We start from the raw sequence: 16,236 nt of genomic DNA, 5'->3' as shown, positions 1-16,236 counted from the left end.
CATAATCCGTTTGACTCCATCACATCTCCAGCCTGGATTTTTCACCAAAATGCTTTTTAAATTCCTCCAGATCCCCTCAGGTACCATCCTCCGGTCTCCCCCTCCGTTCCCGCCCCCATCGCCACCGCCGGCCCCCCCTACTACCCAGGACAGACGCTGTACCCGCCCTCAGCCCCCATCATAGTGCCTACACAACAGCAGCAACCTCATCCAGTCAAGCGTGAGAAAAAACCAGTGAGTATCTCGGTAGTCTGGAGGAGCTTTGATGCTCTGGGGGGGCTGTCGTCGTCATGGTGACCTTCGTCTGCAGATAGTCTTCCTCACCGCAGACAGCTTTAGAGTAATTGTTCAGTGACAGCTTGGAATTCTGTGCAGATTTGAACATGTCTGAGTAATTCCCGCCCTGAGAACGGGTTGAGCTTTTCCTGAGTCCTGGAATACTTACCTGCTTATTTGGGTGCCATTGTCCTCCCAGATCCGTATCCGTGACCCAAACCAGGGGGGCAGGGACATCACAGAGGAGATCATGGCGGGGGTATCTGGAAGCAGGAACTCGACGCCTCCTGTCGGCCCTCCCTCCTCTACTCCCACCCCCCCACAGGTAACTCTCACCTGCTGCAAGGCCGTCAAGTGTCTCCTCCTTCCCGATTCATGACGCACTATAGAAAAGGCAGTGTTGAATTGTGGGGATTTTTTTAATAAACCTCCAGATCTGGTGCAGAAGGACCCCTCATACATCCCAGATGTCAGATAACCCACTTACTGTCTCATAGCAGTTTACAACTGGACTATAATCCACGCTAGAGCTTCTTCTCACCAGTTTTAAAAACAAAAAAACTCATTTTCCGTTGCTGAAAGAGACGGCTTTGTGCCGTCTCATCAGTTGTGACTAAAGACACCTGAAGGCTAAACCAGACTTCTCTGGATTATTGTGACATCATCCTCTGGTCTTAGGTGGCTTCTCTCCGTTCTTTTCACTTTTGGATCCATCTCCTTCCAATACTTGTCATCTCTTAACGAAACCATACCTAATAGTTTCTGCAGTTTGTTTGCTTCATTCTCCACACCGGTGCCTCTAACGTCTCCAAACTCTTCCTCCTCACCGTCTCTCCTCTGAATTTCAGCAGCCGAGCAGCAGTCATACTCCGGAGCAGCAGCAGCAGCCCCACCCCGGAGGTTTCACGTTGGAGCCCCAGCAGATGCCGCCGCCGCTGCCGCCGCCAGTGACCGCTGGGCTTACAGACGTCAAATCGTGGCCAGGTTTGCCTCGATGCCTTTGCTTTGAACCTTTTCAACAGTCTGTTCATAACCTGGCACCCCACCCACGTGCCGTACTTTGGACATGTTTAGCTCACATGATGCAATCTCTTCGCCAAAGTTCAGACAGTTCAATCTCTGGAAACATCTGGCGCATTTTTGAGAGAATGGCGCCACGCCCAGACGTGCTGCAGGCACTCCGCTTGCATCCGTGCATTGACTTCTCATTAAAACTGGACGTTCGGCATATAACGCCAGCCTTTAGATGGCGTTGATTTTGGTCAGACCAGTCGCTGCGCGTCAGACGGCTTCTTCTTATCTCCTCTTCACGGAGCCGAATCAATCATTTTAAATAAATACTAGAAGGAGCTGAATGCCATGTCGCTGAATGAAAATGAAACTTAAAGGGAAATAATTGGCAAAAAAATCAAAAATAAAGTGAAAACGGCACAAACGTGAAATAGATATGTTTGTAAAAAATGCCAGAGCCGGGTCTCGAACCAGCGAGCGTCTGCACCATAAATTTCAGTGGAAGCAAAAATCCTGGAAATCTGGAAAAGTTCAAGGATTTGAAGGAGCAAAAGTCACAGCTGGAAAGAGCTGAACATTTTAACAGTTGAATGGTTTAAATAGATGAAGCATTGTAGGATGTAAGCATCAAGAAATGGTGGTAGATACTATAACAAAGAAATAAAGTATTCAACCAGTTAAACGCCTCAGATGGTTGACTCAGGACTTTTCTTTCCTTAAAATGGGAGCTATTGACTTTTTTTAAATGAGTGAATTATTACCTGTAGACCTTTTTTAAGTGTAGTTCTCTATAATCACTGACTAATCTATTTCTATCAGAGCGTATTTATCACAGCAACCTGCATGAGCCTCTGTAGTCTTCATCATAAGCAATCCGCTCTTCCTCCTTTCAGATGAAATCCCCAAACTGGAGCCAGTAATCCCGAAGTCTTCCTCTCCTGGGCTGGTGCAGCTGGAAGCTCCATTGGAGAGACTGCAGGCCAGCACTCCGGTGTCGAAGCCCTCCACTCCTAATGAACCAGAGCTTCCTCCCGCCCCCCACCAGGCCGCCCCGGTCACCCTGCCACTCTCTGCGGTAAACAGCGTTGAAGGTCCGTCAGAGTCCACCGCTCTGGCTTCCTCCCCCTCGTCTTCTCCTGGGAGCAACAAAACCTCTCTGACACCACCTCAGACGCTGAGCACGGAGCCCCCCCTCGCCGACCACCCCCCAGCTGCGGCTGCTCCTCAGACGCCCGGCCCAGCGGCTTTGAACGGCCTGGCAGACTCTGGAAACGAGCTGGATGCTGCGCCGCCTAAAGCCGCTGTTCTGCTTCCGCCCGGCCTCCTACCCCAGTCTCCTGCATACAGGGAGGCCCCCCCGTCGGAAAGCCTGCCCCCCGACGTAAGGCCAGAAGTGCAGATTGCTGCCCCCCTCCCCCCTCTGGTGCCTGTGGCTGTGGTCCCGGTTACCCTGTCTCCAAGCCCCATCCCAGTTCTGCCCGCCACGCTCCCCCCGGGCCTCCCACCTCTGGTCCAGGCCCCCGCTGAGGCAGACGAGCTGAGCGAGACCGTCGACGCCAAAAACGCCATCGGAGGAGAGGTGGAGCCCAGCAGCAGCTCCGGGAGCAAAACGGAACCACAAACCTTCACCAGGAAGAGCCCCCCCACAGGTAACATCCAGCTGACGGGCTTCATTTCACTTCTGACGACCTCAACGCAGAGTCTGCCACGTTTGGTTGTTCTGACAGAAGCTCGTTCCATTTCCATTCCTGTCTTCAACAGTCAATCAAAGTTCTTCTGTGATACCAAAGACCTGGAGAAAACCAAATGACGGGATCTTTGCTGGGGAGGCCCCTCACAAGGAGGACGACGTCAGAGAGGAGGTCCCAGCCGCCCATTTTGAAATCTTATTATAGAGTTGTGTCAATTAACCATTTGCCCCAAAAAACCCTATAGAAACTCTCATTCTGGCGATGCTGGTTGCCTCGCGTCTCCGTCAGCTGCAGCTTTTTTTCTTGCGTCAGACGAGACGAGATGTCTTCCATATGTGGCGCTGGGGTTTCAGCTTTTGTTTTCCACGGTCCTGACCCAGTTCAGTTTGTCTTCCTGATGTTTCCGATAAACAAAGGATTACAGTAGTAATCCTTTGTTTATCGCTGGAGTTGGATTCATATTTATTTTTTACTGTGATTCTAGATGTTTTAAGACCTTCTAACTCCCCTCTACACACTTTTAGCAACATTCTCTCTTGTTTAAATTCTCAAGGTTCAAACCTTCATAGAAAAATAAGATTGTAGAACGAAAACAAAGATTTATGAAGAATTGACAAACTGAACACATTCTGTGGCGGAGACACGGCTTGGAGGAGGTTGATTGACATTAGCCTACAGCCAATCAGGACACAGAGCAGAATTCACAGTTTAAAAACAAAATAAGCTTGAAAAAGTGCAAAAAAAAACTGTGTAAAGTAAACCACGAGATAACGAGGGACCGCTGTGTTTTGTAATTTAACCAGATAATGGATTGCCATCGAGCGGGACTTTCATTTTGGTTCTGTTAGTTTCAGCTGGGATCCGATTTCTTTTCTGGACCATTTTTGTCTGCTGGCATGTCAAAGGGCTGAACAAACTGCTGAGGTGTTTGAGACGAAAGTACCGGCTGCAGCCTTCCTGCAGTCGGGGACGATGCGGGGCGCCGCGTCTTCCTTTTTAAAAAAAAAACCTATTTTCCGTCGCTTTCCCGTCTTTTCTCCTGGTTTTCCGTATAGCCAGAACGCCATGCTGGATGCCCACAACCCTTTAAATGTGGAGGGGGTGAGCGGCTCTCCGAGCAAGTTCATCATCCGGGGAAATACGTTTGTTTCCAAGGCTTGTATCTCTGGTTTCACCCGTTTATAGGCGAGGAACCCGGGCTGGCCTTTGAACCGACACCTTTGCTCTCCGACTCCGTTCACACGCATCATTTATCGCCACAAGTTTAGACAAAACTCTGTGGCTCTCTGGGGTCTTTATGCTCCTGGATCCGCTTCAGAAATGACTCCCCTTTAACTAAATGGGTTTGTGAACTGTTCCTGGATGAGGAGTGCTGTGAAGTCTCTGAGGAAACTTGATCCTTTTATGCTTTCACTGCCGTCTCATCCGTGATCTTCTCATGCTGTTCAGATCAAGCACGCCTCCTCTCGCGTCTCGCGTGGACGTTTTCAGGTTCAGAGCAGCCTCAGCAGCACTTCTGTCATCTGAAGCTTCACGAATGATTCTGACCTCCACACAGGACCAGCCCAGGGCCGCGGATCCGCCTGCCGGAGACCAGGCTCTGCGTTCGTCTCCTCTCAGCTGCAGCCCCCTGCCGTCGGCCTTCGACCCCCCACCTGCACCGGAGGAAAACGGCGAGACGGAGCTGGAGCCCATGAGGAACGGGGCGGGTCACATCTCGGAGACGGAGAGCAGCGACAGCGGCGCCACCTCCGGAGACAAGGAGAACTCTGTGGGGCCGGGCCAGGACATGGAGGGTTAGATCATTTTAAAGTGGGGCCAATGATCCCCCACCCCCCTGCTGTTGAAACTGTTGGAATAACGAGTGTTTTCCCTCTTTACTTCCTGAAATGTCTTCTTCAGACATGGCTGAGTCAGGTGGGAAGCGTCAGTACAACAGAGAGTTCCTGTTGAACTTCCAGTTCATGCCGGCGTGCACACAGAAGCCTGAAGGACTCCCCCCAATCAGCGACGTCGTGCTGGACAAGGTGAGCTGGACCGAGCCGGGCCATAGGTCAGAAAAGACCTAAAAATGCCCAGACTGAGCTCCTGTTTTCCACTTTTCAGCCTCATCTTGTAGTGTTCGCTAATTCATCGCAGGAGTGACGTTAAAAAAAATTATCCTGCAACAGACGAAATCTACAAAGTAGTCAACTTAATTTGATCTCCTCACTACACACTTTCCACCCTTTTCTCAGACAGACGTGAACAATTTCAAACCTTCATAGAAAAAGGAGTCCAGGATTATAGAATGAAAACAAAGATTTATGTAGGTTAGACAGACTGTAGTGTTCTATACAGGGGACACGGCACGCAGGAGATTGATTGACAGCCGATCAGGACCTAATGCACTGTAAAATAATAATGCAACATTTCACAAAAATATCTGCTAAAAAAGACTGAGAAACAGTGAGGGATCACTGTTTAAAAAAACCACTGAAGACCCGGATCGTACAGGGTCTTGAAAAACCGATTCATTTTTTTAAAATTCTTTCTCCAAACCATTGACTGTAAATGAGAACTGGACTGAGTGACGTCACCTATAGAATATGATTAACTTCTAGCTCCAACCAGATTTCTTTTGCGATACAGACGCTGCAATGTTGAAGCCGGGCATCTTCAGTAAGCAGCGATTGGCCCGAGTCGGTCTGAGTCAACGTTTCTATGGCAACCACTGTGACCAATCAGGAGTGAGCTGGTTGGAAGGCCACACGAAATCTGTCCAACGTTTTGAACGTTGGATGTGGGGGCCAGCAGGCTCCGCCCACTTATGTTGAGGCATGTGATTGGTCGGTTTGTAACTTGAACTACAGAAAAGATATTTAAAAAATTATCAAGATGTTAAAAAGAGGATTTATTCTGACCAAAAGAATTAGAGCTGTTTATTTCTCTAGAGGTCTATGGGATTTTAGCTTCTTGGAGCCAGCAGGTACTTCCTGTTTGGAACGCCAGGGGGGAGGGGTCACTCAGTCCAGTTCTCACATACAGTCAATGCACCAAAGAAGAACTCTAGGAAATAATAAAATCCCATTTAACTGCAATAATCCTTCTTAGATTTTGAATTTTAAACAAACTTTGTTATTATCAATTTATTATTTATTAACAATTATTATTATTTGACCATAACATGAAATTCTGTGTGAAACCTCAGAACATTTATAAATATTTGAGTTTTTTTCCTTTTAAATAACTGTTATTTACAGATGATTAAGTATTTGAGTGAAAGTTCTCCTTCGTTACCCAAAAAGTGCCGGAGGATGGGCCTGCAGCTGCCGCTCAGAACCAGAACATCTTGTGATCAAAGCGGTCCGGTTTGTTCTTCAGAACCAACAGTTTGAGTGGAGCCAGAGGTTTTCTGAAACGCTGTTTTGATTAAAATCACATTGTTGTTAAGTCACCCTTTGGCAGCGGTGGGAGAGGGCGCCCCTCCCCCACCTCCTCAGAAAGAGGAGGCCGGTGGCGGCGAACCGGCAGTTGGTGTAAAGTTTGTTTCCTGCGGAGGAGAAAGTCAAAATCTGGAGGAGGAGGAGGAAAGAACAGCTGAGCCGCAAAGAGCTGGATCTCCTCTTCCTCACAGCTGGTTCTCCGGGTCTTCCGGTCAGACAAACCCAAACCAGAACCTCATGGTGGTCCCCCCTTCTTTGTTTTCCTGCAGTGGCTGGGTTAGACATTCATACAGCCACATGAGCACGCTCATTGGGTTTTACTCCATCACTGCGCCCCCTGCTGGCCACTGTGGTCATTTTGGTTTTTGTGCCACACAGATGAACCAGAACAAGATGCCGTCTCGCGCCGTGGATTCCAGGGTGATTTCCAGAGGACCGGACTTCACGCCCGCTTTCGCTGACTTTGGGAGGCAGATGAGCGGAGCGCGAGGCGCGGCGGTGGGTCCCACACGAAAGCTGACGCGTCAGGAGATCCCCATAGAGGGGCATGAGCCGGGCCCGCCTCTTATTTTCAATGCCTCTCCTCATTTTCTCTTAGCTCATGAACATGGGGACACGGCGGCCCCCACCCAGGAAGATCATCATGAACGTGACGGTCAACGACGACGTTCAGCTGAAAAAGGCGGAAAACGCCTGGAAACCCGGCATGAAGAGGGAGACCCTCCCAGAAGATCCGGAAGCTCAGAGAACACAGGCGAGCACTGAAAGGAGGGGGTCCTTCTTCCTGCTGCTGGGGGGAGAATCCGTTAGTAGAGGATCCGTAAATGACTCGGAACCGTTTTGAGAATTTTGAATAATCCAGAATCGAAATATCAATGTAGCGTAAAAATACTGGAGAGAACTTAAACACAAACATGTCTGACTCTGCAGACGGCGGGATCCAACTCGCTCCAACTTTGTTTCTTTCCATGAAGCCTCAAAAATAAGAAAACGTGCACTAAATAAACCATGCGTGATAAAAGTCAATAGGTATGAGGAAAACTTGCGATACATGGAAAAAGCAAAACAACTAAATACATCATTTCCATTTCACAGCAACAGTTGAATTAGAATAAAAATGCCTTTATTGTCACTATACACATTTACAATTCGCATCACACGCGCCTACAGAGAGAGGTGTCACGGTGAAAGTCACTCGAGACAGATGTCTGATGTTGCTTTCCTATATCCATGAGGTCTTAACGGGTGTAAAGGAGGTTCGCAGACCCGATAGTCCTCAGAAAAACAGAAAAAACAACAAGAAATAGCACTGAACAGGAGAGCCGTGAGCCGCTGCGTCTTTGCACGCCACCATCTTGGACCAATTCAATTAAGAGTCAACGTAACCTAAATTAAACTCCAAAGACCTTCGGCTGACATAGGAGGCGTCCATTCGATTGGTAAAATGCATAAATGGATTTATTTGATTCATTTATACTTCAGGCTGCCATAAGATTTGACATTTGTTTTGTTTTAGTTCTCCTTCCTCGGCTTAAAGCTAATGTTTGGAAGCATGTTGGCTTCTTCAATGGCGACGCTTATAGGGCTTTGGACAAAAGTCATGCTGTGCGTCAGTTGAGTCGTACCAAAATTAAGTGTTTAGACCAGTGGTCCCCCCCCCCCCCCCCCAAACCCCCCAACTGGTCCGTGGGACGGTTGGTACTAGGCTGCAGAGATTAAAAATGAAAAACCAAGACCTACGTTTTCACCGTTTTGTTTATAGACTGACTCTGAAGGAAGCTTTATTTTGGAAAACCACCTGGTTCTCTCCAACACACGCGACGCACGCTTGATGTATGTCGCGTCGCTCAGACACGTGTTGAAAATCCATCCACTGGTTTCTTAAAGCGGCTGCTCTGAAGGCTAAATTACAACCCTCAAGCTAGCGAAGTGACATAAAAACAAACGCTTCTTTTGGCAGAGAGGAAACAGAAGCAGAGCCTTTGACTTCAAAATAAAAGGAACGAGTCTTTAGAAAACAGGTGTTTTAAGGTCCGTTTTATAAAGGTTAGCATTATCAGGAATGAATAGACTACTTGGAAGCCTTTTGTGATGAAGGGCATTATCTCGCTTAGACCGTGGTCACTTATGAAAGGAACATGTACTACTTTTGTCTTTACCTGCAAATGTACTTCAGTGGATGCATTTTTCAATAAACTGCATAGGTTAGGGATGCTTTGATAATCGTTTCTTAATGGAATGATGGCTCCCTGAATGGTAAAGATGGCACCCTCTGGTTCTCACCTCTCCGTTGTGCCGTTTTGCGTGCAGGAGCTCTTCCGGAGAGTTCGCAGCATCCTGAACAAGCTGACGCCTCAGAAGTTCAACCAGCTGATGAAGCAGGTGACGGATCTGACCATCGACACGGAGGAGCGGCTGAAAGGCGTCATCGACCTGGTCTTTGAGAAGGCCATCGACGAGCCCGGCTTCTCCGTCGCGTACGGGAACATGTGCCGCTGCCTCGCCACGGTACGCTCCCATTCTGCCGGGGTTGGAACCGCAGAGCAGGTCTCTCTGCCGCGTTTGTCGCTTAACGTCTGCCCTTTTCTTTCACGTTCTCTTCCAGCTGAAAGTGCAGATGACGGACAAACCCAACTCCACTGTGAATTTCCGCAAGCTGCTGCTAAATCGCTGCCAGAAGGAGTTTGAGAAGGACAAGGTGGACGATGTGGTGTTCGAGAGGAAGCAGAAAGAGCTGGACTCTGCTGCATCTGTGAGTGGCGTCTTGACTTCACGCAAAGCCCCGAAGGCGCCTTGGAGAATCCAGCCCCCAATGTTTTTGTCCTTCAGACGACGGAGCGCGAGCGGCTCCAGGAGGAGCTGGAAGAAGCCAAGGACAAAGCCCGCCGGCGGTCCATCGGCAACATCAAGTTCATCGGCGAGCTGTTCAAGCTGAAGATGCTGACGGAGGCCATCATGCACGACTGTGTGGTCAAGCTGCTGAAGAACCACGACGAGGAGTCTCTGGAATGCCTCTGCAGGCTGCTCACCACCATCGGCAAGGACCTGGACTTTGAGAAGGCCAAGGTGAGACCAGGGCGGAGGTTGTTCTGAGGGTCCGGCCCCAAAGGTATCTTCAGTGTCAGGAAACCACAGCAGATCTCTGAGTTGAACCACATTCACACCACCCTCTGCAACCCGCGGACAAGTGACAACCGCATACAAATATTTTGCTTTCACGCATTTTTTTCAAGACCGTTTTTGGGCTCCATGTACAAAATGCACATTAAAAGTTAGACCAGGTCAAACTTTGGCCAATCAGGGACTTGGATTTGGTAGTGATGTATGGATGGAGGCCCTTTTAATTCACGGAACTGACAACCGTTTGAAGATTGATTACGGAGGAGAAATTGATCAGTTTGCAGTTTGTGCCCGGCTGGAGTTGGTCTTTCATTTATCAGAATGGAGCTGTGAAAGAAAAAGTCTGGAGCAACGTTGACCAGATTTGCACCACTTTCCAACTGTAGGTGTGCTAGCATCCGGTAGCGAAAGAAACAAGAATCCCCTCCCTGCTTGTCCAGTGTGAACGCCGTATGCTAGAGGCGCGTTCAAGATCCCGCCTGACATGTGAACGTGGCTTCAGAGACGGAAACGTCCTCACAAAGGAATCAGAAATAAACAAAAACACTTCTTTATTTCTTTTTGTAACTTTCCTTCTTTCTTTTAACCCATTAAAGAGAAAACCGTACTTTTTACCTGATCGATTCCATTTAAAAGTTTAAATTGCGTTTCAATTGAACACGGTTTGACTTGAATTGATATTTTTTTGCTGTCCTGTTCCCGGATGACTTTGGTTTTCTTAGTTCCAGTGAGTTAGAGGTTCACAAAGAGCAGCTGCTGCCTCAGACGGAAAAGGAAAGTTCTGACTCTTCATCTCCTCCTTGTCTGCAGCCTCGCATGGATCAGTATTTCAATCAAATGGAGAAGATCGTCAAGGAGAGGAAGACGTCTTCGAGGATTCGGTTTATGCTACAGGATGTTATAGACTTGAGATTGGTGAGTGTTTTAAGCCTTAAACTCTGCACGTGTGTTTTCAGTCGACTGGATCTTCAGCGAAAAGTTTCTGATCTTCTGCTCGATCTGAGCGCCACCATCAGACCGTTTTTTCTCCTTTTTTACGCCTTCCTCAGGTGGATCAGAAAGCAAGTTGTATGATGAAACTAAATGATGAAAGTTGGAACTTCAGCTCTAAAAAACTGTAACTGTAAACATACATTTCAGTGTATGGGACATTTAGGAAGCAGTTGGCGTCTTTTCCTGAAACGTCCGGTTTGGCTTAGCCAGTCTTGGTCTGATTGGCGACTCTGGAAACATCCGGCTGGTCAGAAAACGTGCATTAGACACATCTGCAGCTTTTGTGAAGACTTTAAACCTTAAACACTAAACAAAGACAGTTTTGTTTGTCTGTTCGATGATGCTGTTCCATTTGTTTGCGTCAGAAAAACCCTTCGATCGTCTTTGTCGTGTTTTTTGTTCTTCGTAGCACAACTGGGTGTCCCGCAGAGCCGACCAGGGCCCCAAAACCATCGAGCAGATCCACAAAGAGGCTAAGATTGAGGAGCAGGAAGAGCAGAGAAAGGTCCACCAGCAGCTGCTCTCCAAGGACAGCAAGAGACGGCCAGGTCAGTCCCGAGGTTCAAATCCTCTTTAAGGGCCTCTGCCCGGCCTGCAGAAATGCTGTTGACCCATAGACAGGAAGTCCTTCAGTGAGCTCCAACGTCTTAAACTTCCAGAAAAGTGCAGAACGGACAGTAGATTCCTGATTTCATTTACACTGTAGATCCCAGAGAGCAGCGAGCACAGAGAGACGATACCTGGAACACGGTGCCGACGACGAAGAACAGCAGGACCATCGACCCAAACAAGATCCCAAAGATCTCCAAGGTGAGGCGTGGACCAGCAGCGGTGTGAAGAGGAGCAAACCCTCAAAGGGCCAGCAGACTGACTCCTCACGTTCATCAGCCGCGGTCACATGTGCAAAAGATCTTCGATCGGATTAGAGTTGAGCCGTGTACTACACCCATAAAAAAACTTTACCCGGAACAAGTCATTTGGACACGTGCAGAACTCTCTAAAATACGGGAAACTACCGTAGAAGAAGAAATATTGAGTTCTGTTGTGAACAAACAGAGCTGCAGCATAGAGCGAGATGGTCTCCTAATTGTGATTTTATTATTGTTATCATTATTAGGTGCTTGTTCGCTCATATGTTTTTTTTTTAATCCGTGCTTTTTTTCTTGGTGGAGCAGAGCTGGAAGAAGGGTTATGGTTAGGCTAATACGTGCCAACAACAACATTAAGCCGATGATGCGGTTAAAATCCATGCGGGCCGTGCCGTGATGTGCATCTTGACCGAACGTAAATATGTGGGAATGACATCAGCCTTAATTTTGTCTGGACACGACTGGAAACATGAATTCACATGATTGTTGACACGGTTTCTCAGGACTGCGCGGCATTTCCGCTTTGAGAAGCCGCCTCCGTTAGCTCACACAGCGGAGACCCGGTTCTCGCGGAGCAGCCAGACGGTCCGAAGCACCACGCCGTAACAAAGCACCCTGCCCTGCCCGCAAGCTACGAGTCCGGCTGCTCTGACCAGAGACACGGTTTGCACGGGCAGAGCAGGCGACCGGTCCTGTTTGAGCTCCAAAGCCTCCTCTGGAGCGCCACACCGTCTATGCATGACGGAAACCAGAGCAGCAGTGACCCACGATCAGAAAGAACTGTTTTTTAACATTGTCCACGATCGGATCAACAATCGGCATAACCCACCACTCTCCATCAAAAGATAATTCCGAACGGCGTGTTTACGTGACGCGTTTTTATTCTGATCAGGCGTTCATTCCGATGACTTTTGTCCGTGTAAACGCAGCTGGTGTCTGCACACACACCTCACCTGCTGACAGGAATGTTCCCACCTGCGCTCCCTGTCGCTGCTCCTCCTCAGCGCTAAACCGTCCGACGATCATCAACCTCAGCGCCAGCAGAAGGGACGAGTCTGGACGCATCTAACGTAGAATCAAACCTGATTGGTTTACTGCCGTCGGGATGTTCACGTCGTTTGTCCTTTGTTTTGGAGTTTTTTTCTCTTGGCGCTCAGATCTAGTCTTTGCTTTTTATTTCTAGCCTCAGATGGATGAGAAGATCCAGCTCGGCCCACGAGCTCAAGTAACGTGGGTGAAGGGCAGCAGTGGAGGAGCCAAAGCCAGCGACTCTGGTAAGAACAAACACAGACGAGACGTGAAAAGTTCTGCTGCGTCTCAAATCAGCGACCGATGAAGACGGAGTGGCTGCAGATCCTCATACTGAATTTAACCGCATTATGGCCTTAACAAGCATTAAACTGTCCTAAATCCAGGGGAACAGGATTGGACTTCCTGTCACGTGGAACAAAAGTCGCTCTGTCATCAGGCTGTGGACTGGTGGTTTATCGTTTCCCCTCCGCTGGCTATTTAGCGGGAAAATGGGGAATTCACGGAGAAAAGGCTTTAAAAACGGGGGCTACTGCGAAGACCAGTCAGCAGAAAATCCTTCAGTTTGCTGAAAAACATTTAAACTTGTGGGGATCGAGGCAATCAAATCGCATGTGTAGAACAAGGTGCTTTCTTTCACTTTATATTAGATTTAAAATTTTAATTAAATTAGTACGTAAAATTAGAGTTTAGGCGTTCCTAAAGAGTCCTTAAAAATTTAACTTCTTAACTTTAGTCAAATGTAGCTCTTATTCTGAAGCTGTACAACTTTTATTTTGAAAGTCGTGAGAATTCTTAGCCGTTCTCTGTCCAACAAAGCTGCCCAAATTTCAAAAAGTAGGTCTCCTGTAAAGGTTAGAAGCCAATTCAGTTCCGGTGCAAAGTGGAAGAATGAGGTTTGAGTTACCAAGCTCAAGAAAAAGACGCAAGAACTTGAGAGGCAGCGACGGACGATTAAAATGCAACAATGAAGAGGATTCTCACGCATCGGATCAGATTTACGGTACGGACCAAGCGTTTGGACACACCTTCTCATTCAAATGAATGGGAAGGTGTGTCCAAACGTTTAATAATAATAATAATAATACATTTTATTTATATGGCGCCTTTCTGGGTCGCCTCACAGTAAAAAAGTATGTAAAAACATAGACGTACAACAATAAAACTCCAGAACACAAAATAAGTCAACAGTTAAAAATGTAAATATTATGAGCTAAAAGCATGACGGAAAAGGTGAGTTTTGAGGTGTTTGGAAAACTGACAGAGTGAGTCCATATTTTGTAGATCAGAGGGGAGGGAGTTCCAGAGTTGTGGGGCAGAGCTGCTGAATGCGCTACCCCCCCCCATTGGTAATGAGACGTGTTCGTGGAACAGCCAGTCGAAGGGAGGAAGAGGATCTGAGGGAACGAGTGGGGGGAGCCACTGTTAGGAGTTCTGAGAGATACGGAGGGGTGAGGTTGTGGAGGGCTTTGAAGGTTAAAATGAGGATTTTGTATGTGATCCGGTCTTCTGGGATGAATCCCCTTAGCGTGAGGTTTGCATCTAGAAGAACGTTCCAGAGTCTGACAGCAGAACTCTGCTTCTGTCTCTTTCCGTAACAGAACTGTCTCGGACAGCTGGTCTGAACCGGTACTCCGCGCTGCAGTCCACGCCGTCGCCCCAACCCTCGACCCCGCCTCCACAGAACCCGGACTTTGACTCCAGGCGAACTCTGGGAGGGTACGTTCTCGGCAGTTGTTTGGCGTCTTTTGCCTCCATCTGGACCCGCTCACGCTCTGCTTCTCTCAGCAGCCGAGGCTCTACGGTCCGAGACAAGCCCGTGGTCGCCAGCCCACCGTCGTCGCGGCCCGGCCCGTTCATCAGAGGGGGCAGTTCGAAAGAACTGCTGGAGCCACAAACCCCCGAGGGGCCGCAAAGAGAGCGGGAAGGGGCGGAGCCTCGGAGGCCGAGCGTCACGGAGGACAAAAGCGAGTCGGAGCGCAGCAGAGTGCGAGAAGCAGGTGAGGACACCGGAGCAGGTGATTCTGTTTCCACGCCATCCGGCTGTGGGTTTTGAATTTAAAGGTCACGCTCGCCATGTTTCACCAGTGAAACCAGAACCTCCGGTTCCGACCGTGGACAAGCCTTCCCTGTCTGTGGAGGAGATCGAGAGGAAGTCCAAGTCCATCATTGAGGAGTTCCTGCACATCAACGACTACAAGGTGCCGAGAACGTCTGTGTGGTGGAGATCCGGTCGACTTAAATGAGCGTCCGTGATTGTTCTAGGTGGAAACTGGAGGTCATGTGACGCCGCTGCGTCACATGACCTCCAGTTTCCACCTAGAACAACCACGGATGCTCATCCGTTACTTGAAGATTTCTTTTCCGTTGACTTGAATCCCGTTAACCTGAAACGCGTGTAGCTGCTCCGGTTTCCGCTCAGCTTTCTCCTGGTTCTCCTGCAGGAGGCCGTCCTGTGCGTGGACGAGCTGGACCTGGGCTCTCAGCTGCACGTCTTCGTGCAGGTCGGCGTGGATTCCACTCTGGAGCGGAGCCAGATCACACGGGACCACATGGGCCAGCTCTTCTTCCAGCTGGTGCAGCAGGGAATCCTGCCCAAGCCTCAGTTCTATAAAGGGTGAGCGGGACCGTTTCACACCAAGCCCCCCCGTCTGTCTGCTCGCAGCTCCGGCCGGCGCTCCTCCAGAGGAGATCTTTTCCATCCGTTTGCAGCGCGGCCTTCTCTTCTTTCAGGTTCACGGACACGCTGGAGATGGCAGACGACATGGCCATCGACATTCCCCACATCTGGCTGTATCTGGCCGAGATGCTCTGCCCCGTGCTGAAGGACGGGGGCTTCTCTATGAGAGAGCTCTTTAGGTATCAGAGAAGTTCCCGCAGTCAGAGTCATCCCAACATTTACCATCCTTTTCTTTAAAACGGGTTCTTGTCGTTTCAGTGAATTAAGCAAACCATTGCTTCCTGTTGGAAGAGCTGGGATCTTAATTTCAGAAATACTGCACATACTATGCAAACAAATGGTGAGTCTTCCCTCTGTCTGCACACATTTAGAAACGGTCGGCTGGATGAAAAGCAGAACAGAACTTCAGCTGCCATTGTTTGGTTTTTACTGACACTACAATCTGTGTGTATTTTAAATACACTCCGATCGTCTTCTGATCTATTTTCAAAGCGTTCCCAGTGGTCTGTCAAGTAGAATTATGTCGTTTTTTTAGACAAAATAAAAAATCTGTGTTGTTTTCTAGGTCATAGTTTCTGCAGAGCAGCAGGAGTTCAGTAGAAATTCACCTCGGAGTTGTGGGCGGGACTGTTGGCACTGAGTGACTCCGCCCCCCTCTCTGTTACACTCTCCCCCGTTAGCTTACAGCGCTTTACACCCCCAGCCTAACATTAATGGCAGCAGTATCAGATCCATCCATCCGTACCGTTTGGACCTTCATGGATCTGTTTGTCTGCAGATGGATGATCAGAAAGATTTTTTTCCCCTCTGCTCCTGATTCCCAACAATTTGAATAAAGAAACTCAGAAATGCATTTTTAAGATGAAATAATATCATCAGAAACACATCAGTGGGTTTATCTATGTTTCAGGCGTGGATGAGCTGAATTTGAACCTTAAATGGGAGAAGGTGTAATGTCATGTATGACTAAATGTACGCCTCACATTCCTAAATGATGTCCCCCTCGCGTCCACAGAGCCATAGGACTGTAAGCTCTTTGTGGAGAGAATCTGGCATCAGCTGGACTGACGTTCTGCCACAGGGAGAGGACGTCCAGGCTTTCATCTCACAGCAGGTCAGCTGAATGAAGAACCGCTCCTCCT

The 16,236-nt window shown here is 48.6% G+C and overlaps 1 protein-coding gene across 15 annotated transcripts in view; it reads left to right on the top strand.

The window, feature by feature from the left end:
* The window catches only part of LOC105354159 (eukaryotic translation initiation factor 4 gamma 3), a 47,578-nt gene that overhangs the window by 26,998 nt on the left and 4,344 nt on the right, over positions 1 to 16,236 (top strand). For 4 of the 15 annotated variants that reach the window (XM_078947762.1, XM_078947760.1, XM_023955290.2 and 1 more), the window contains 23 exons: positions 71 to 234; positions 476 to 601; positions 1,125 to 1,260; positions 2,181 to 2,936; positions 3,049 to 3,149; positions 4,537 to 4,774; positions 4,881 to 5,005; positions 6,782 to 6,901; positions 7,002 to 7,157; positions 8,714 to 8,911; positions 9,009 to 9,155; positions 9,233 to 9,469; positions 10,334 to 10,438; positions 10,926 to 11,064; positions 11,223 to 11,326; positions 12,569 to 12,659; positions 14,016 to 14,133; positions 14,206 to 14,414; positions 14,503 to 14,615; positions 14,859 to 15,031; positions 15,148 to 15,273; positions 15,353 to 15,434; positions 16,110 to 16,208. In XM_078947762.1, the coding sequence (XP_078803888.1) occupies positions 71 to 234; positions 476 to 601; positions 1,125 to 1,260; positions 2,181 to 2,936; positions 3,049 to 3,149; positions 4,537 to 4,774; positions 4,881 to 5,005; positions 6,782 to 6,901; positions 7,002 to 7,157; positions 8,714 to 8,911; positions 9,009 to 9,155; positions 9,233 to 9,469; positions 10,334 to 10,438; positions 10,926 to 11,064; positions 11,223 to 11,326; positions 12,569 to 12,659; positions 14,016 to 14,133; positions 14,206 to 14,414; positions 14,503 to 14,615; positions 14,859 to 15,031; positions 15,148 to 15,273; positions 15,353 to 15,434; positions 16,110 to 16,208 (3,863 nt within the window). Of the gene's footprint in view, positions 1 to 70; positions 235 to 466; positions 602 to 1,124; positions 1,261 to 2,180; positions 2,937 to 3,048; positions 3,150 to 4,536; positions 4,775 to 4,880; positions 5,006 to 6,781; positions 6,902 to 7,001; positions 7,158 to 8,713; positions 8,912 to 9,008; positions 9,156 to 9,232; positions 9,470 to 10,333; positions 10,439 to 10,925; positions 11,065 to 11,222; positions 11,327 to 12,568; positions 12,660 to 14,015; positions 14,134 to 14,202; positions 14,433 to 14,502; positions 14,616 to 14,858; positions 15,032 to 15,147; positions 15,274 to 15,352; positions 15,435 to 16,109; positions 16,209 to 16,236 lie in introns of all 15 variants that reach the window. The other 11 variants (XM_078947758.1, XM_078947753.1, XM_078947761.1 and 8 more) reach the window with 10 other exon arrangements.

This window comes from Oryzias latipes, chromosome 5 (assembly GCF_053564925.1).
Source record: "Oryzias latipes strain Hd-rR chromosome 5, Olatipes_Hd-rR_3.1".
Lineage (NCBI taxonomy): Eukaryota > Metazoa > Chordata > Actinopteri > Beloniformes > Adrianichthyidae > Oryzias > Oryzias latipes.
Note: the sequence above shows the minus strand (reverse complement) of the source record. Positions and strands in the feature narration are given on the sequence as shown.